Genomic DNA, 19,051 nt, shown 5'->3' on the forward strand with positions numbered 1-19,051 from the left:
CAACACTATCTCTCTCTCTGTTTCTAGCACAACAGCACCACTTTTTCCCCTACTGGTACCCTAAACATAGGGACATACGGACATAGGGACATTCCTGTTCCTTGGAGTGGCTGCACCACTCAAAAATACAAATAAGGGCTTCCAGATATATACAAACTTGTTTCACAAATGACACAACCATAGGGTCTAGATGTAATAGAGACAGGGGGAGCACAAGAACTGCTTGCTGTGATGACCTGTCTCTTCGGATATCACAAACGTTATGAGAAGTGAACAAAACCAGAGGTTTCCTCTCAAAGATGCTGGACAGAAGCAGGTCCTGTCTAGTGTTTCAGCATACAAATGATCTCTCTTCTTCCTGCAAACAAACAAGTATGTCTTCCATAAGCTTTTGACAGATATGTGTGGGCAGATATAGGAAGTTGGCACGGCTCTGTTTTTATTTCTTTTATTTTTTATGCCAGCATGAAGGATTATCACTGGAGACGCTAATGCCAGTTGAAAGCATAGATGCCACCGTAGATATGGCAGATGTCACCCCAAGACATCTGGAGTCCCAGGCGCCCTTCCGGCCATTCCAGGATTCAGCTGCAGGAAGCCAACTGTTCCGACGGGTGCCAAGGAGCTCGAAACACCAGCCAAGATCTGCTGAGGCTTATCTACCTCACCACCAGAGCCCTTATGGGCCTATTCACCTCAGTCAAAGCTGCTATTCAGGTAGCCAGCCAAGATGGCGAATGTTAGCGTGTTCCTTTTACCCACTATGTCTCCTCTATGTGCCCATGCCAGCATCCCTCACAAGACCGAGTCTCTTCATCATGCCCAGCTGCTCTGGCACCACGTCGCCTCCCTCAGTCCCTCAGTAACCGAGCAGGAAGCCTGTTTAAAAACGGAAGGGTTGTGTCGGTGCTTGCCGAACTCATAAGGACCATTGATTGATTGTCTCATACATGAATAAAGAATTGTTTATACTGATTAAAATTGAAATCAGTAAGCATAATCCCTTTGATCTATCTGTCTTCTCCTCAGTGTTGAAGTAATTTCTAGAATACTGCAGGAGAAAAATCTTGAATGCAAAGCTTTGATATACCAATGCACAATGCTTGTCATCTGAATGGTGCTATTAACAAAATGTTAAATTGGATAAACATTTTTGGGCATATAATGTTGGAAATATCATATATCAGGTTTACAATACAAATGAACAGAGATACACAATGAACAAGAAAGGTGGGGATATTAGTGTGGTGCATGCCTAACAGGGAAAGGTGGGGATATTAGTGTGGTGCATGCCTAACAGGGCACCCTGACTAGTAATTGGCAATTGCCACGATACACAAAACCAAACAGGAACACACTGGCAAAGTACAGAACATACTGAAATAACAGAATAAGTCCAAAACCTACTAAGGACTAATACTATTGTATTAGTGCATGTGTACAAAGGCAACAATAATAACAAAAACGTCCTTTCTTGACTTAAGCAATTTCAGAACATTAATCAACCACATAACAACCATTATGGTCATGCCATATATGGTCACGCTATTAGTCCAACAGTGGTTTGGAGCTATAGGGCTCCATTTTCGTCACCGCTAAACCCCTTATCCCTAAATGTCTTTGCCTTTTTTTTACTATTTTGCTAAACATTTTTGAATAGTTAAAATGGCCAGTCTACAAGCTCACAACGTGTCAATGTAGATTGGCTAGTTGAACTATTCAAAAATGTCTTTCAAAATAGTAAAAAAGGCAAAGAAGTTTAGGGATAAGGGGTTTAGCGGTGACGAAAATGGAGCCCATAGTCACAGTTCAAATTCAAAGGCAGAGGAGCGGGGCGTCACCTCTCCTCCATTTTGATTAGTATATAGGTTGAAAAAATTGCCATTGATGAGCAATGAGCATCACTCCTCCAATAAAACGGGAGTAGGATATAAAAAAACAAACACACCAAATAGCTACCATTTAGAGGATTTTATTTGACGCACGTTTCGAGCAAAACAGGCTCTTCCTCAGACTTATTATATATGATCATTATCATCATTAGAGCAGATCTCATTACTATAATTTGTGTACTACGTTATGTTAATGTTGACACACTATATGGCAGGCAGTTCTGCCTTATTTGATCTTTTAGCCAGTCACTGGATTTTAGATTAGGCCTATATAGCATAGCTCCCTGCATGTACTTCTTTCTTCTTTACTCTGAAATAAACATTTGGTCCACCATAATAAAGTATGCTATTTTCTTAGCTTACCACCTAATGCTAATTTCTTCATTTTAACCCATGCCTGACGTCGATAATTTATAAAATGTGGCGCAAATCCTGACAGAAAACTGTCAGGATTTGTGCCACATTTTCACGATTATTTCAAAAATAGTAGACATACAAGCTCGTAGCGCGCCACGCGGTGGCGCGCTATGAGCTTGTAGATCTGCTATTTTTCAATAGCTAAATTATAATACTGTATAATGTTTAAAAGACCAAAAGGGGTTCCCGCCCAAAATGGATTAACAAATAGCTATTGCTTTCAGTAGGGGTGACAAGGCACTGGCAATGAATTCCTGGGCAAGCTGTGATCATTTATTGTCATCATTTGCATGGCTATGCAATGAGATGTTTGTGAAAGGACCCCACACTGCCAAGTACTGACAGAGTCCAAGCAGCATGTTGTTGTTATTTCACAAATACATTGTGTATTGTGTGCAAATGATTGTGTTCATTACTTCATTCACAGGTAGAGAGAGAAGTCAGAATTGACAGTACATTTGTATTTACAAAACCAGCTGGTAGCATAGACGAGATGCATAATGGAGATGCTGATTTATTTATCCAATTGCAATAATTATAGTTTTGGTTCACAACACAAGTACAAGATTGAAAGGTTATCTGTCGCAGAAAACACATGGCTGTAATGAACAATGTGAGCATGTACACCGTTTTTCTACAATAGCTCCAAGCTGTGTTTGTCTGTTTCTGGGCTGCTGGCTTTGACATGAAACATCCAGGTTTGTGTTGAGGACACTTTGATAATAGCAACCACAGGTACTGGGATGGGTGGGAAGGGCTGTGGTGCAACAGCACATGGTGTATATTTTAATTCTAAAACTAACATTTAACAATTAAGTGTAAAAGGATCAAATGGTATCTGTCGGGTGTAAACCTTGTATGTCCAAAACTTTCAGGATTCAAATAAAAAAAATGGCAAAAGTAGCAGATCGAGCCGCTCTTCTGCTTTTGTGTGACGCTGTAGTATGACCAAGTAGGGCATACGAGAAAAACAACAACAACGTTAGAATATGGAGGTAAGAGGTTTCTGCCTGACAGCAACAAAATGTCTCCTCCTCCCACGCTACTCACTCGCACACACGCACGCACGCACGCGCACACGCGCACACACACACACACACACACACACACAGACACAGACACACACACACACACACACACACACACACACACACACACACACACACACACCCCTATAGGAGACTAGGGGCAGTATTATGCGTGTCTTAAGTACCAGGTCTTATTACTTAACTTAAGACCTGGAGGCGTGATCAATGCCATTTGGCTATTCTGAGTGGCCAAACAGCATTGACCACGCCTCCAGGTCTTAAGTTAGGTCATAAGACCTGGTACTTAAGACACGCATAATAATGCCCTAGAAGTGTATACCAATTCATAAACCATTGGCACAGCTTTTATAAAAACATATATAGGTTTTTAAGAAAACAGTGGATTTAGAAGGTGTTTTTAGAATCTGCCTCCGGTCTGTATAGATGACGGACCCCCCTCCGGAATTAGACTACAGTATGTAGCCTACCGTATGCAGCTATACTGTATGTCTGAAGGGCCGAACAAAAGTGCATTGTACTCTACAGTAGCCTATGGGAAAAAGCTATATAAAAACCTGATTAAAGGGTGTACCAAAACTTTTCTCAGTTGTTCCTAACATGATTTTCTTTTACGTAGATTTACATTTTTTTGAGTGGTGTAAACCACTCCTACAACTGGCTTTGTTTGTGCAGAAAAAATGAGCATGGTTGCTATGCTCACCCTGTTCACCCGGGTGTGATTTCATTACGTCAGACATGATTTTTTGAGTGGTGTAAACCACTCCTACAACTGGCTTTGTTAGTCTGTGCAGAAAAAATGAGCATGGTTGCTATGCTCACCCTGTTCACCCGGGTGTGATTTCATTACGTCAGACATGATTTTTGAGTGGTGTAAACCACTCCTACAACTGGCTTTGTTAGTCTGTGCAGAAGAAATGAGCATGGTTGCTATGCTCACCCTGTTCACCCGGGTGTGATTTCATTACGTCAGACATGATTTCATTACGTCAGACAGGCTTATATATAAGACCTTACACCACTCAGTTCACACGGGTGTGATTTTTTATTATTTATTAGCATATGCATTCCATACATTCCATAGGGATATGTGACCAGATTTGACTGAGAGCCTGCCATCGCGCAAATTTCAACTTTTTTTTTCTTCCTCAAAATGAGTTAATAGCACAGGCAGACTCTTCACATACTAGAGCATGTCTGAAATAAGTGTCAGAGCTGAAATCGAGCTGAATTCAAATGTAAATATGAAATAAATGCATGTACAAGGGTTTTATTAGATGCAATACATTCTAACTGTGGTCATACAGAGTGACACGGATCTTCCCTGGTAACACCTTCAGAGATATATCACGGTCATCGTCAAAATTTCTAAATAATGGAAAGAGCTTCTTGGTGAAAGTGTGTGTGAAGGTGTGCAGGTGTGTGTCAGTGTCAGGATCAGAGAATGACAGCTTTCCTCTGTTCCAGTCCAGCTGGACTCTGATCCTCTGAGGTTTCTGCTTCACTGGGAGATCTGTGATATGAGTGACTTTCCCGAACACTCTGTATTTACCTTCAAAGAGCCCTAACCTCCAGTATTCACCACTGATTTCTCCCTTTCTTGGGTGGGACTCTGCTAACACGCCCAGAGCCCAGTTTGTATTGTCTCCGACCTCAACATCCCAGCTGTGAGCCCCTGAGTTAAAGCCCTCAGAACCAAGGACATAGCGATGATAGTCAAACCTCTCCGTGTTGTCAGGAAGCTGCAGCCTCTCTTCATATTTCAAACGTCTCAAGCTGGTCAGATCATCAGACACGCTGTTGCTTGGAGGGGCAGTGTTGGGGTCCAGAATGACAGGGGTGTAGGAGACAATGTCCTTCATCTTGTCCCAGACTCTGAAGGCCAGGTTGCCCAGGTGTTTGGACTCGTCTATCAGTGCTCCTGAGAGCGGTGGTGGGTCCTGCAGGGTTAACTGGACTCTTTCCATTGTGGTCTTGTAATTCTGCAGGAACGAGACGTGGTCATCGGCTCTCAGCTGGTCCTCGGTGGCTTGGATTGCGTCTGAGAGGGACGCCATGTCTTTGCTCAGCCCATCTCTCCTCTCCTTTATCTCCTGACTCTTCTGTGCCTCTTCAACCATCAGAATGGCAATCCTGGTCTCCTCTTCCTCTTGTAGGAACTGATGAAGTTTCTTAAACTGTTCCTTAATCTGCGTCTCTGTGTTCTGGGCCTGAACCTTGAGGTGATTTTCTGTTAGGTCATAATTAGTTTTAACTTCATCAAAGACCTCCAGTTTCTGCTTTAAAGGCTTCAGTAATTCCTGGACTTTCTCTCTGCAACGCCCCGACGCTTCGCCCACAGGTAAGAACTTGTGTCCGGCGTGTTTTTCGGAGTCCCGACACACGAGACACGCCAGCTGTTCATCGTCCAGGCAGAAGAGCCTGAGCTTCTCCCCGTGTTCGGCACAGAGATCCTCCGAGCTCACCGACAGTTTCTCCTCCAAGAAGTTCTCACACAGGTTCTTCAACACCAGGTTTGTAGGAGGATGGTCACTGGAGGATGTTGTTTTACAAACAGGGCATTCATGTGTTGGTCTTCCTGTCCACCATCGCTGCAGACAGCCGTTGCAGAAGCTGTGGCTGCACGCCAGCAGAACAGGATGTTTAAAGATGTCGCAGCACACCGGACAGGTGAGCTCCTCCTCTTGGCGAGTCAAACGAGAAGCCATGTTGTCTGCAGTCACACTCTTCTGACGTGGAATGTTCCCGGAGGCTGTTATACAGCTGGAAGAAAATTCAACAATGATTAACATGATTAATAATTGATAGTAGCAGCAGTAAGGCTACTTCTTCTAGTTATACAGTAGTCCACCTGCCCCGCCCCCTGACTGCATGTCATGGTGTCAGAGGCAGCTTGTGTGTTGAGCAATATCAAGTCCACTAGCACTTTATACAGCTTTACACCGAGTTGTTTATTAGAGATGTTTATAACCTAGGAGTGAGAACTTTGTGCCCTGCACACCTAAGATATATAGGACAGAGGCCAAAACTGCTCTCCTTCTTGATTATTCCTTCATATTTTCTTAACGTTTACCATTATTATTATTATTATTATTATTATTATTGTAGCCTGTAGTAGTAGAAGTAGTAATAGTTGTATGTAATAGTATAGGCCTTTGGCCTATAGTTGTTCTGTTGTTTAATAAAGTATCAGATTATGTGTTCTTACCTCAGATTGAAGCAGCTTTAACAGACCTGTCTGTCTGTCTGTCTGTCTGTCTGTCTGTCTGTCTGTCTGTCTGTCCGTCTGTCTGTCTGTCTGTCTGTCCGTCCGTCCGTCCGTCCGCCCGTCCGTTTGTCCGCCTGCCTGCCTGCCTGCCTGTCTTGAAGTTTCTTTTTTGTTTTTTTCCTTCCTTGTCTGTGTTGAAGTTGATCTGGTAGTTCAATGGATCCGTTTATTACTTGATCGACTGAAAGATAAATACAATTGATGTAAGTTAAATGTTGTTCTGTCAAGTCTGACTGACTCTCGTGACTGAACAAGGAACTATAGGGCACTGTTTTTTTAGCAAATCTAAGCTAGCAAATATAAGACTTCCAGTGGACGATCTCTTCAAAATAAGAGTACTGAAAAATAGCTCGACTAATGCTGGTTATTTAGTTAGGACCCATTACAGTGGTGTTCGATACGAACTTAACCGGGATATGGAAACCTCCAATGAAAAGCTCTATAATTTGCTTGGCCAGATATTCCGTCCTATCCAACTGACTCAGGCCGAAGATATTAGAAGATATTCTGCCCCCTTAAGTCTCTGACTGTAATCCTTTTATACTTTTAGTTATATGTGTGTCATAATGACAATGCTATCCAATCGCATATGACGATGACACACGTGTATATCCCTATATGAGGTTCCCATATTAATCTGATGTCAGCATTGGATATTTCCATTATCTCCACATATGGGCTATAAATTATCCTCATATGTGGAGATCCAAGTGATATGACGATGACACACGTGTATATCCCTATATGGGGTTCCCATATTAATCTGATGTCAGCATTGGATATTTCCATTAGCTCCACATATGGGCTATAAATTATCCTCATATGTGGAGATCCAAGTGACGGCCTTTTATCCCCATATATGGAGATCCATTTGAGATCCATTTGAGAGCCTTCACAACAAGTACCCTCTAGAGTATTGAAAAAAAGATTCATTTGCACCTTCAAACTATAAATTAAGCATTTAAACGATGCTATAAGACACACATTATGTAAAAAAATAAAAATAAGTAATAAGTAATGTTTCTGTGTAAAGATAAGTAATTAAAAGTTATCTAAATGGATAAATGCTATTCACTGGAGTGCATGGACTTTATAAAGTGGACACTGGACAAAAATCCCTGCTATGTATCGACTAGTGTGACATATGCACATGTCCGGGGAGACCTCCTCTACAACACCACACCGTCTGCTAAGCAGCAGAGGTGTAAAAAAAAAAATGTGCACGCCATACAGCGAGGTCAGAGGTAAAAGAATATCCCATTTCCAGACTAAAGTGAACTAAAGTGGACACTGGACAAAAATCCCTGCTATGTATCGACTAGTGTGACATATGCACATGTCCGGGGAGACCTCCTCTACAACACCACACCGTCCGCTAAGCAGCAGAGGTGTAAAAATAAAATTGGCACGCCATACAGCGAGGTGAAAGGTCAAAAAGTGGACTAAAATACTATAGAATATAAAAGAATAAAAGAATACAGACAAGGCTTTGAAAGTTACAAAAAAATACCTTTTAATGAATCATTGCTAATATAACAGTGTACACTTTCAATGGAAAGAAAAAGGCATACAGTTTGCTTACGGTGTTTCTCATTCACTGTTACACAGAAGAAGAAAAATTCACTCTGCAAAAAAAGTTTCCAAATCCCTACAATATTTGTTTTTAAATGTAATTTGTCTTAAGGTGGACTAAGAAGCTACTTTAATAGTTTAGTAGTAACTTTTGATCAATTTACTGTATGTGTGTGCATCTGTGTTAATACAGCAAACATTATTCAAACACATGCAAAACATGCAAAAACTACAAACGTCAATCAGTGCAAACGTCACTCAAAAATAAAAAATGATACTATAAGTGCAACGTACCTATAAGTGCATACATGCTGAAGATGTACATAGCCAAAGTATACCTCTTATCTCTGTGTATGTACTGTTGTTTGCAAATGTGACTTGCCTGTTTCATCAAATTACTCTTACATGCCCTTGTGGTACAGAAATGTAAATCTTTGTTATCTGCCTTTCCTACCACTATTCTCCAGCAGCGTAACAAGTACATACTCATGCTATCTTGATTGAAGATACGCATACTGGCTTTTAAAAGCACTATGGACCTGTCACTATTAATCAGAATCGGTGTTGTGTATGTCATGTGCGTATGTCACACTAGTCGATACATAGCAGGGATTTTTGTCCAGCGTCCACTTTAGTCTTATATTTGCTATCTAAGATTTGCCAAAAAAACAGTGACCTTTCACCTCACTGTATGGCGTGCCAATTTTTGTTTTACACCTCTGCTGCTTAGCGGACGGTGTGGTGTTGTAGAGGAGGTCTCCCCGGACATGTGCATATGTCACACTAGTCGATACATAGCAGGGATTTTTGTCCAGTGTCCACTTTAGTCTGGAAATGGGATATTTTTTACCTTTCACCTCGCTGTATGGTGTGCCAATTTTATTTTTACACCTCTGCTGCTTAGCGGACAGTGTGGTGTTGTAGAGGAGGTCTCCCCAGACATGTGCATATGTCACACTAGTCGATACATAGCAGGGATTTTTGTCCAGTGTCCACTTTAGTTCACTTTAGTCTGGAAATGGGATTTTTTTTTACCTTTCACCTCGCTGTATAGCGTGCCAATTTTTGTTTTACACCTCTGCTGCTTAGCGGTCAGTGTGGTGTTGTAGAGGAGGTCTCCCCAGACATGTGCATATGTCACACTAGTCGATACATAGCATGGAGTTTTGTCCAGTGTCCACTTTAGTTCACTTTAGTCTGGAAATGGGATTTTTTTTACCTTTCACCTCGCTGTATAGCGTGCCAATTTTTGTTTTACACCTCTGCTGCTTAGCGGACGGTGTGGTGTTGTAGAGGAGGTCTCCCCGGACATGTGCATATGTCACACTAGTCGATACATAGCAGGGATTTTTGTCCAGTGTCCACTTTAGTTCACTTTAGTCTGGAAATGGGATATTTTTTACCTTTCACCTCGCTGTATAGCGTGCCAATTTTATTTTTACACCTCTGCTGCTTAGCGGACGGTGTGGTGTTGTAGAGGAGGTCTCCCCGGACATGTGCATATGTCACACTAGTCGATACATAGCAGGGATTTTTGTCCAGCGTCCACTTTAGTTCACTTTAGTCTGGAAATGGGATATTTTTTACCTCTGACCTCATGCCAAAAAAATGTTTACACCTCTGCTGCTTAGCGGACGGTGTGGTGTTGTAGAGGAGGTCTCCCCAGACATGTGCGTATGTCACACTAGTCGATACATAGCAGGGATGTTTGTCCAGCGTCCACTTTAGTCTTATATTTGCTAGCTTAGATTTGCCAAAAAAAACAGTGACCTTTCACCTCACTGTATGGCGTGCCAATTTTTGTTTTACACCTCTGCTGCTTAGCGGACGGTGTGGTGTTATAGAGGAGGTCTCCCCGGACATGTGCATATGTCACACTAGTCGATACATAGCAGGGATTTTTGTCCAGCATCCACTTTATAAAGTCCATGCACTCCAGTGAATGGACTTGGGCACTCCAGTGCATGGACTTGGGTATTTATCCATTTAGATAACTTTTTTACGTTATTTCATTACTTATTTTTACACAGAAACATAATGTGTGTCTTCACAATAACTGTAATGTAATAATAATACTAATAATGTAATGTAATAATTATTTAATTAACTACACTTTTATTCTGAAAGCAACCGGATGTCTTAAATTTGCTAGCTCTCAAACAGGAAGTTCTAGATTTGCCAAAAAGACGGAGCCGAACTATAGCACTTTTTCAGCAACGTCCTGTTCCGCACGCACGCACGCACGCACGCACGCACGCGCACACACACACACACACACACACACACACACACACACATTGTGACACACTCTGGCTGGTCCATGTTGACTTTTTCATAGCTGTGGATATAGCTATCCAAATGAGAACAGTGATTAGTTGTTGATAGGATAAAGTAATATAGATTGTAGAATAATAGGAATTATTTTATAACCATGTAATACTGAATAAAGCTATAGCTAATTATCTGTCAACGTTACTGTATTTGTTTATTTTGACGGGACATTGCATAGCCTACATATGAATGCAACGTAAATACGTATGGCATGTAGCTATAGGTGTAATGTTAGAGACCACAGAAGTGAACCTTTCAAGCCTCAGTCAAATGTTGTCACATTTGGACATATATCATCATCAACTTGCGATGGGAGCAGTCCCTATTGAGTGAAATATTTGTGACCACTCCAACAACCAGCTTTGTCTGTATCTATGTGTCTATGTTTGTGTGTACCTGTACGTGGGGCCCAAAAGAATGAGCATGGTTGCTATGGTCACTGACATTACGTCAGACCACAGCTGATCAGGCTATATAAGACCTTGCACCACTCAGTTCACACGGGTGTGATTTTTTTTGTATCGTGCATAGTTAAAGGAGCATTCAGTGATTTGGGTGATTTGGAAAACCACCCAGTCCGCCCCGGTAACAAAATGTGCACATGCACGCTCTACAGTGGGGGGAAGTGCAACAGGCCAACAGCATGTGCACCAAGGCCCGCCCCCACTCGATCATGATTGGAGGAAGGCCCCACTCATCCTGATTGGATGAAGGTTTTGCCACCCGCCACCAAAACTGAAACTAGGGTTTTTTGACCCCAGGGGCTCACTGGGGACAGGGAGGAACTCCTTATATGGTCAGCACACTCTATAGTAGGGAGGATTATCCAGAAAAAAAGAAAAAATAAGTGATATTTGAATTAAGTCAAATCACTGAATATACCTTTAATGAGATAATTTGCACATTTGATGTAAAGGTAAATTATCTTTATTGTTAATGGCATTTACTGTTTGTGTATTTAACATGAAATATCCAGTCAACAACAGAGCACATATTTATTATTTATTTATTGTCTCCACCAGGCCGAAGGCATGGGGAGAGAGTATGTATCTTGCACAACCTCCTGGCATAAATTATACATTTTTAGACTTATCTAGGGCAGAACGTAGAATGTAGTTCACCATATAATTATGTATATAATTGGTTGCTAACTTATTCATCTTTTGGTCACAAATGTATTCATCCATAATCTTTCTGTATTACTTTTCTGTATTAGTCGGATATTGTTTATCGGAGATTGCCTCACGTTCATTGTATAAACATGCATGTGACAAATAAAGTCTTTCATTCTTTGACTCTTTTAACCATGTAGATTTGATGAGTAACACTTGCCAGGTCACTAATTAAAATAGTTCTGGTGGTACTGTAGGTTAAATGAAATTCATTGATACATAATAACACAAGGCTACTGCATGCTTAAAAATCTATGAATACATGTATTATACACTGCAGCATTGTAGCCAGTATTAAAGTCCTTGCACAATTTAGGGAACCGGAGCACTCAGAACATATAGGTCTACAAAATAGGTTAAAGAATAGAGGGTATGCGCATGCTTAAAGTGAATGGCACATCGAGTGGCAAAGCAACAGGCAAAGTGAGTTTAACATTGTTTAATGTTGTTTAATGCAATCAGATTTTCTTTGTGGATGTATGGGCCACTCAGTAGGCTTACCCGCATAACTTCCTGGTTTGATGATGTCACGCGCATACCCTCTATAATTGAATTCATGAATAATTCTAACCACTGAGAAAAAACTGCTAAAATCAAGAAAATAATAACCAACAGCATATATTAAGTGAAAAAAAGAACAAAAAGATTATCAAATCATATTGGTTGTCTTTTTGTTCATGATATGAATCGCTCTCTCTCCCCTCCCCCCTCTCCTCTTCAATCTGGAGAACAGCACAACCTCTCTGACAGACAATGGATAATACTGAAAAAATGATGCTGAAGTGGTTAAATCCAAAACCAGGTCACCCAAAGGATTTATTGGCACATGCCTACATTACAAGCTTTTGCAACATTGCAGGCAGTGGCACATTTGTACTTCCTTTAGGTTCCTTCATTCATTGTGGTAAAATAACAGTTGAAGAGAGGCATTTGTGAGAGCACCTCTCCACCACCACACCTTAGTCTGGCCTCCATGTTCTTCAGCTGCACCCACTTCTCCATCACAATGCTTTCCGTGAGGTACGTGCCTCAGCTCCTTGGTCAGTCGTCAGTTTATGGGACATCTGTCCTTTACTTTCACAATCAGCTCTAGCATTGCCCTTGCACTCTCTACTCTTTCCTTGAGCCCATTATGCCAAAGATGGATATAAGAGCAGACCTACATTGCTCTTCATTCTGACATATCTATCATCATTGTGTGGAGAAATGATCTGTGCGACTCAGGACCATATTTTAGAACTGTATATACACACTGTATGATTTACTGATGTACAGTAAATCATTGGATAGTAAACTTCATTGCACAGTCCATAGACGATCACAAAATCCTTCTGGGTGGTGGTCTTATTACCAGCTGTGGCACGTTTTGTACCATGACTCCTGTCAAATCATCTGTAAGCCGTTTGCAATCTGCCTGCCAAGGATACTGTCAGCCAGGGCCAACATAGATATGTCTCAGGCCCTGAGCCAAAAGGGACTGATGCAGAATTAACATTTTGATGGCAACTACTGTCAACAATGTGTACCAAGGCCCATAAGGTCACTATTGTTAACTGGGGGCTTGTACATTCTGTACTTAAAAGTACCGTGCTGCAGTGGCGTGCAGACATTTAGAGGGGCAGGTGCTCAAGTGAAAAAAGGGCACCTTGTGCTGCGTGCGGAACTGCCGGTTGCCTTGTGTGAGATTTATAGATTTTGGGGCATAAATAATATATTAGAGGCATTTAATCCAGAATGTATCGATGTCATCATGGGCCACATACTGTACAGTACACTGTACAAAACAAAAATAAAATGAACAACCTGTACAAAAAATAAACTTTCAAAATTTGCTGTCCTGAGGGCAATCTGTGCACGCAACTGCCGTGATGCCGTTTTGTCTAAACAAGGAAAAATATCACACCTGTTTGAACTGAAGGGAGCTCTTATCATCATACATCATCACACGTAATCTCATTCACAATTTGCGTGAGGGCTGCTATCTACCTCTTTCCTAGTGCTTTTAACAAGGGTCAACATACCTGTGAAACAAGTATGGGCACAAATCCAAAACAGCTAAAATAACAAATCAAACGAGAAGGCAACGTGCAAAGTGAAAAGGAAAGCCAAGACATTGAGAAATCTCACGAGGTGATTTATAGTAGGGGTTGTTGGCATCAGCTGATTGGCTGGTGCCAGGAACCAGGGTGATGCAAGACTAATTGGGGGATTGGAAGTGTAATTGACTGGATGAATGATGGGACACCTGGATGATTCATAGATGAAGACATACAGCGAGAGAATACAAACATCACCCGATAGGCCGATACCTTGACACATAACCACTTGAAGCCTATCGTCCACATTCTGGGGGGTCGGGGGAACATTTGCCAAAAATAACAAATCTAGGCCTACAGGGGGAACAAAAGCAATACAGCCCTGGGTAACCCGGCCCTGTCAACTCAGCATTAGTTTACTATAGAGGCTATGGGCGTGACATCATCGTACCTGGAAGTTATGCAGGAACATACGTACACTCCACTCAGGTTTACTTTACTGTACCTTTAGTTAGTATTGAATTTGGTAAACATGCCTTTTCCTTTAAAGCCCCTACAGACTGGAATACCAAATAATATTAGATCCATCTCAACATTCCCAGTTTTCAAAAGTGCACTGTCTTCTTACTTTAAAGTTTTATGTTCACTACACCAACTATAAAAGAATACAATGGTGAACGATATAGTTATAGTTATCATAATGCTCAGTGTGAACGGCCCTTAACTGCTTCTACAGCCGGCCAGCAGGGGGGGAAATAGAAGTAGATAACACCTCAAGGTTCAAGGTTCTTATCACATGCACTTGCAATAGACTATTGCGGGCTGGGTCTTGGCTGGGGGCTACACATGCATAGAGAAGCACCAGGGATTACTAACAAGGAATTGTCATGTTTTTCCAAGAGTGTCAACACACAGTCACATAGTGTCACCGAGTGTGGATATTCTGGCAGCCCAAAGGTGCACAATAACAAAAGATCAGTATGTTGGATGTGATGTTGGGGCACATTATTGCTAATTATTGTCCAGTCATTTCACACTACACTATTGTTAATAATTCCTACCTCTATAGATCATATTTGGCAGACTATTCAACTCAGAGCTCAGAGCTCACTTTATCGATTTTTGAAGCATTTAAAATCTGGACAAAATGAGCGGCGTGAAGACATCCATTATACAAGTTGTGAGTCAGGCCTAAGGCCTAAGGCCTGACTCACACGTGCACAACAGATTGATGTAGGCTATAGCTGATGCATGAGACTTGTTAAAACCACAGATATTTCGTCTCCGCCTACAGGAAATACGTTGCCTGCGACCATGAGACCCGTTTCTGAATCGGTCTATAGGGATGACGCACACGCAGTGGGAAAGCATGGCTTGCAGCAGCCCCACGGGCCAGCTTCTAGGAGACACTCAAGCAAACAGAGCAGGTGCTGCCTAAATACTGGTAGCAATCAGGCCACTGATGAGTGGGCGGAGCATGGGCTGCACAGTGGGGAACCAAAGCCCATCCTGCTACATATGCATGATGGCATAGGTGTCTGTACTCTCTCTGAATGAGAGATACTCTAAGAGTTTTAACAGTAACTTGACTTCAGTTCTATAAGCTGTAGAACTGTATTCACTCTAATTAATCTTTTTAACAATGTGCAATCAATGTGCATATAGTAATCATGCAGCAGTCCAAGTGGTTGTTGTCTGGCCACCACCACTAAAGTACCCTACAGTGGTCTTGAAAAGAATTGTCCACAACAATAATAAAAGGTTTTAAAGTCTTACATTTGACTTCATGGACCCGGCAGCTAGACACCCAGCCATTCATTGTGTGTTCTTGATTAAACCATAAACACCACAAGAAAGTGGTGCTTGCTTTAAGACATTTGTAAAAGAAAATGGCCTGCTGGGAGTACTGACTGCTGCCTGGGTTAGGACGTGAGAACATTTAAAGCTAAAGTAATTTCTTGGAAACTTTGTCTTAATGTTATAGTACTACAGTACTACAGTACAAACTTGTTTGGACTTTGGAGGCAAAGCACATTTCAATTAAGTGCTTTACACAAAACCGTAAGCATTAAGAGAGTACAAAATAAACAAATACAAGGACATTTGAATATTAAAACATAACAAATAGAAAGAGCAGAACTGGGAGTTGTTGTGGTGCATAAAAACTGAATACTGCTTTTCCATGTTAGTTCTGATTATGCAGGGACAGAAATAGACCTGTCCTGTCCCAGTCTCCCAGATGACTTGGTATGATGTTTTAATTGTAGCACAAGATCATGAATGTATTTTGGCCGTAAACTATTCAGTAGTTTACTGAAAACAGGGAGCTAGTGTAAACATCAAAGAATTGAAGTGATACGGTCCACTTTCTTGGTATTAGTAAGGACTCGAGTGATCTGATCGATTTCTTTTTTCTAGGGAGATCTTTAAGGGCTTGAAATGTCAGGTGTTAGTACTGAGGGTGGTGAACTGGTATGATGCCATGGATGAGGCAATAGGTGTCAGTCCATCCATAACACCTCCTAGCTGTCGATTATTGCGTCAGCCAACGAGGATGCTGCTGTATGCTCGGCAGTCCTCCTCACCACCCTCCAACACTGAGAGGAGGAGGAGGAACACACTCCTGTGAGGAAGAGCAGGAGGATCGATGTCCTTCAGAGTACTAGTGAGAAAGCGAGGCGCAGGAGAGAGAGAGAGAGAGAGATGAGAGGCGAAAGATGGAGAGAATTGAAAGACAAGAAAAATCAGACCTGTCTGAAGTGAGTGGTGCAACAGCGCCCCCTGTTGGTACCCTAAACATACAGACATAGGGATGGACATAGGGAGGGACGGACATTGCTGTTCCTTGGAGTGGTTGCACCACTCAAAAATAGAAAGGGAGATACCTTCTAGCTTCTAGCTTCTTTCCCCGAACAATCGGATACATGAACGAACTGATGAGAAAGAGCCGTTTCGACCGATAATTCCCAGTAGGTTACTTATTACGCCGATCTTATCTAGCCGATCAGACCTACTGCATGTAGTCTGGAGCCTACTGGCTGCGATTGGTGTTGATGACACGTTAACCGATCTTATCGGTCTACTCAGGTCTACTGGACATGCTGGGAGCCTACTGAAAATGACAAGCCTCCTCATACCCTCCCCTAAATTTAACCGCAAGCATGTCGCAGTGCGGTCCTAATATTAACGCATGTTCGCCAACCTTAATCCTGTCGTTTTGGTCTACTGCCTACTAAAAACGAGAAGCCTCCTCATACCCTCCCCTAAACTTAACCGCAAGCATGTCGCAGCGCGGTCCTAATATTAACGCATGTTCGCCAACCTTAATCCTGTCGTAGAGCATGCCCATACTCGTCGAAAACAATCGTACTGATCCTAAGTGATCACTGCGGTCTTGTCTATTGATAACAGTCGAAACAGGTGTGAGAAACGGGGATGCGAATCAGGGAAAAGGAAAACACTAGCCCCCCCGCACCTTTGACCTCTTCTCATACTGTCTTTATCAACCAAGTTGCCGTTGTCCAAACAGATGTTGTAAAGAATGGCACAACAGGGCAATGCTTTTGTTATTTGTTTTGTTATTGCTTAATGTAAATCGCTCTGGATTAAGAGCGTCTGCTAAATGCCTAAATTGTAAATTGTAAATTGTAACAAAGGTGGGACCTCACTTCAAGTCCAAGAAAATGTAATGCCAGAGGGTCTCTCTCTCTGTCCTAAACACCAGTCCATTGATGCTCTGAGCTTTTGAGAGTTTCTGGCTGAAGCGCACTTTCAAAGACGCAGGGGCAGCCATGCGGCTCCATCTCCTAAAATACACTTCCCCACTGATGTGTCTGCCTTATGCAAACAGGGTTGCTTTTCAGGACATAATATATGTGTTGTGGACTGAGCATGGGTATACTGCACCCCTGTGATGGTCAAAGATGGCCTATGGAGGAAATACAGCTTCCAGTTGAAATACATTTGAATAAATTGCTGCTACTTGTGGCTCAGGGGTAGAGTGCCTGCCAGTTCAAACCCGGGCTCCCCCAGAGTTAGTGTCGAAGTGTCCTTGAGCAAGACACTGAACCCCTAATTGCTCCCGATGTGCTAGTTGGTGCCTTGGCATGGTTTCCGCTGCCATCGTGTATGAATGTGTGTGTGTGAATGGGTGAATGTAATGCACAATCTCTGTAAAGCGCCTTGGATAAAGGCGCTATATAAATGCACCATTTACCATTTACTTGTCGCAAATGTTTTTATACTAAGTGAATGCAAAAACATTGAAATACTGCTGTCAACTTTCAAAAGTATAAAGCTAACGTCTCCTATATGGATGTATAACTCTCCGACAGAAAATGCACAATATTTGTATAGTTTCGCAAGATAGTATTACCCAAAGTGTTAATGTAACACAGCTCTGGTTACACCTTTATTTAATTCCTATTTATATTCAATATTTATTTGTACATACATTGTTTTATCTTGATTGAATTGAATTGAATTGAATTGAAATTGAGAGAGAGAGAGAGAGAGAGAGAGAGAGAGGGAGAGGGAGAGGGAGAGGGAGAGGGAGAGGGAGAGAGAGAGAGAGAGAGAGGCTCATGTTGACTTCTATCAGTGCTGCAAACCAAACAATGATGAGAAGGAGTGTCCTACACTTACAGGATGCAAACAGACAGAGCTACAGTGCATCTATATTTATTAGTATTACTCTGATATGAAATTCCCATACTGGTTTCCATAGTTTGGGTTTCCTCCACGTTCCCTGAACCCTGTGTTATTTTTCAGATAAGGCTTGTCATAACAGAATTTAAAACATTTGGCTGACAGAATCAAGGTTGGAATTGACCGTTTACTTGCATACTTCTTCGATGGCATGATGGTAAAAACTGTAAAATAATATACAATACAAACATTTAGTGTGAATACTCTAGTACTTTATATTTATATACCTCTGATTGCAATTTTGCACTGATCTTGTGATACTCTTGTGATACTGTAGGCCCCTACTTGTACATTGCTGCTATTGTGTATTGTCTGTCTGTTTTAAAAAGCGTCATGTACTACTGCACTTTTGCCCAAGACAAATTTCACCTCGTGGGACAATAAAGTATATCTCATCTCATAATCTCATCTCATCATCTCAAACATTAAATTCTCTTTATTGTTAATGGCATTTAATGTAAATTAAATGCGTACATTTTCCCTTCATTGTCAATGGCGTTTTAAAAAAAACATTGAACTAAAAACAAACATTGAACCTGTATACACAAATGATCGGAATCGGATCAGGAGAAAATAAACGTGATCGGGACATCCCTAATTATTATACATT

The 19,051-nt window shown here is 41.6% G+C and overlaps 1 protein-coding gene across 1 annotated transcript; it reads right to left on the reverse strand.

Moving 5' to 3' along the window:
• Positions 1–4,629: 4,629 nt before the first annotated feature.
• LOC306912746 (nuclear factor 7, ovary-like) lies at positions 4,630–6,063 on the reverse strand (the record flags this gene model as incomplete). The annotated part of the gene is made up of 1 exon (XM_079489192.1): positions 4,630–6,063. The coding sequence occupies one exon, from the start codon at positions 6,061–6,063 to the stop codon at positions 4,645–4,647; it is 1,419 nt and encodes a 472-aa protein (XP_079345318.1). The 3' UTR covers positions 4,630–4,644.
• Positions 6,064–19,051: the final 12,988 nt, after the last annotated feature.

This window comes from Electrona antarctica, assembly GCF_951216825.1.
Source record: "Electrona antarctica genome assembly, chromosome: 20".
NCBI classification, from domain to species: domain Eukaryota; kingdom Metazoa; phylum Chordata; class Actinopteri; order Myctophiformes; family Myctophidae; genus Electrona; species Electrona antarctica.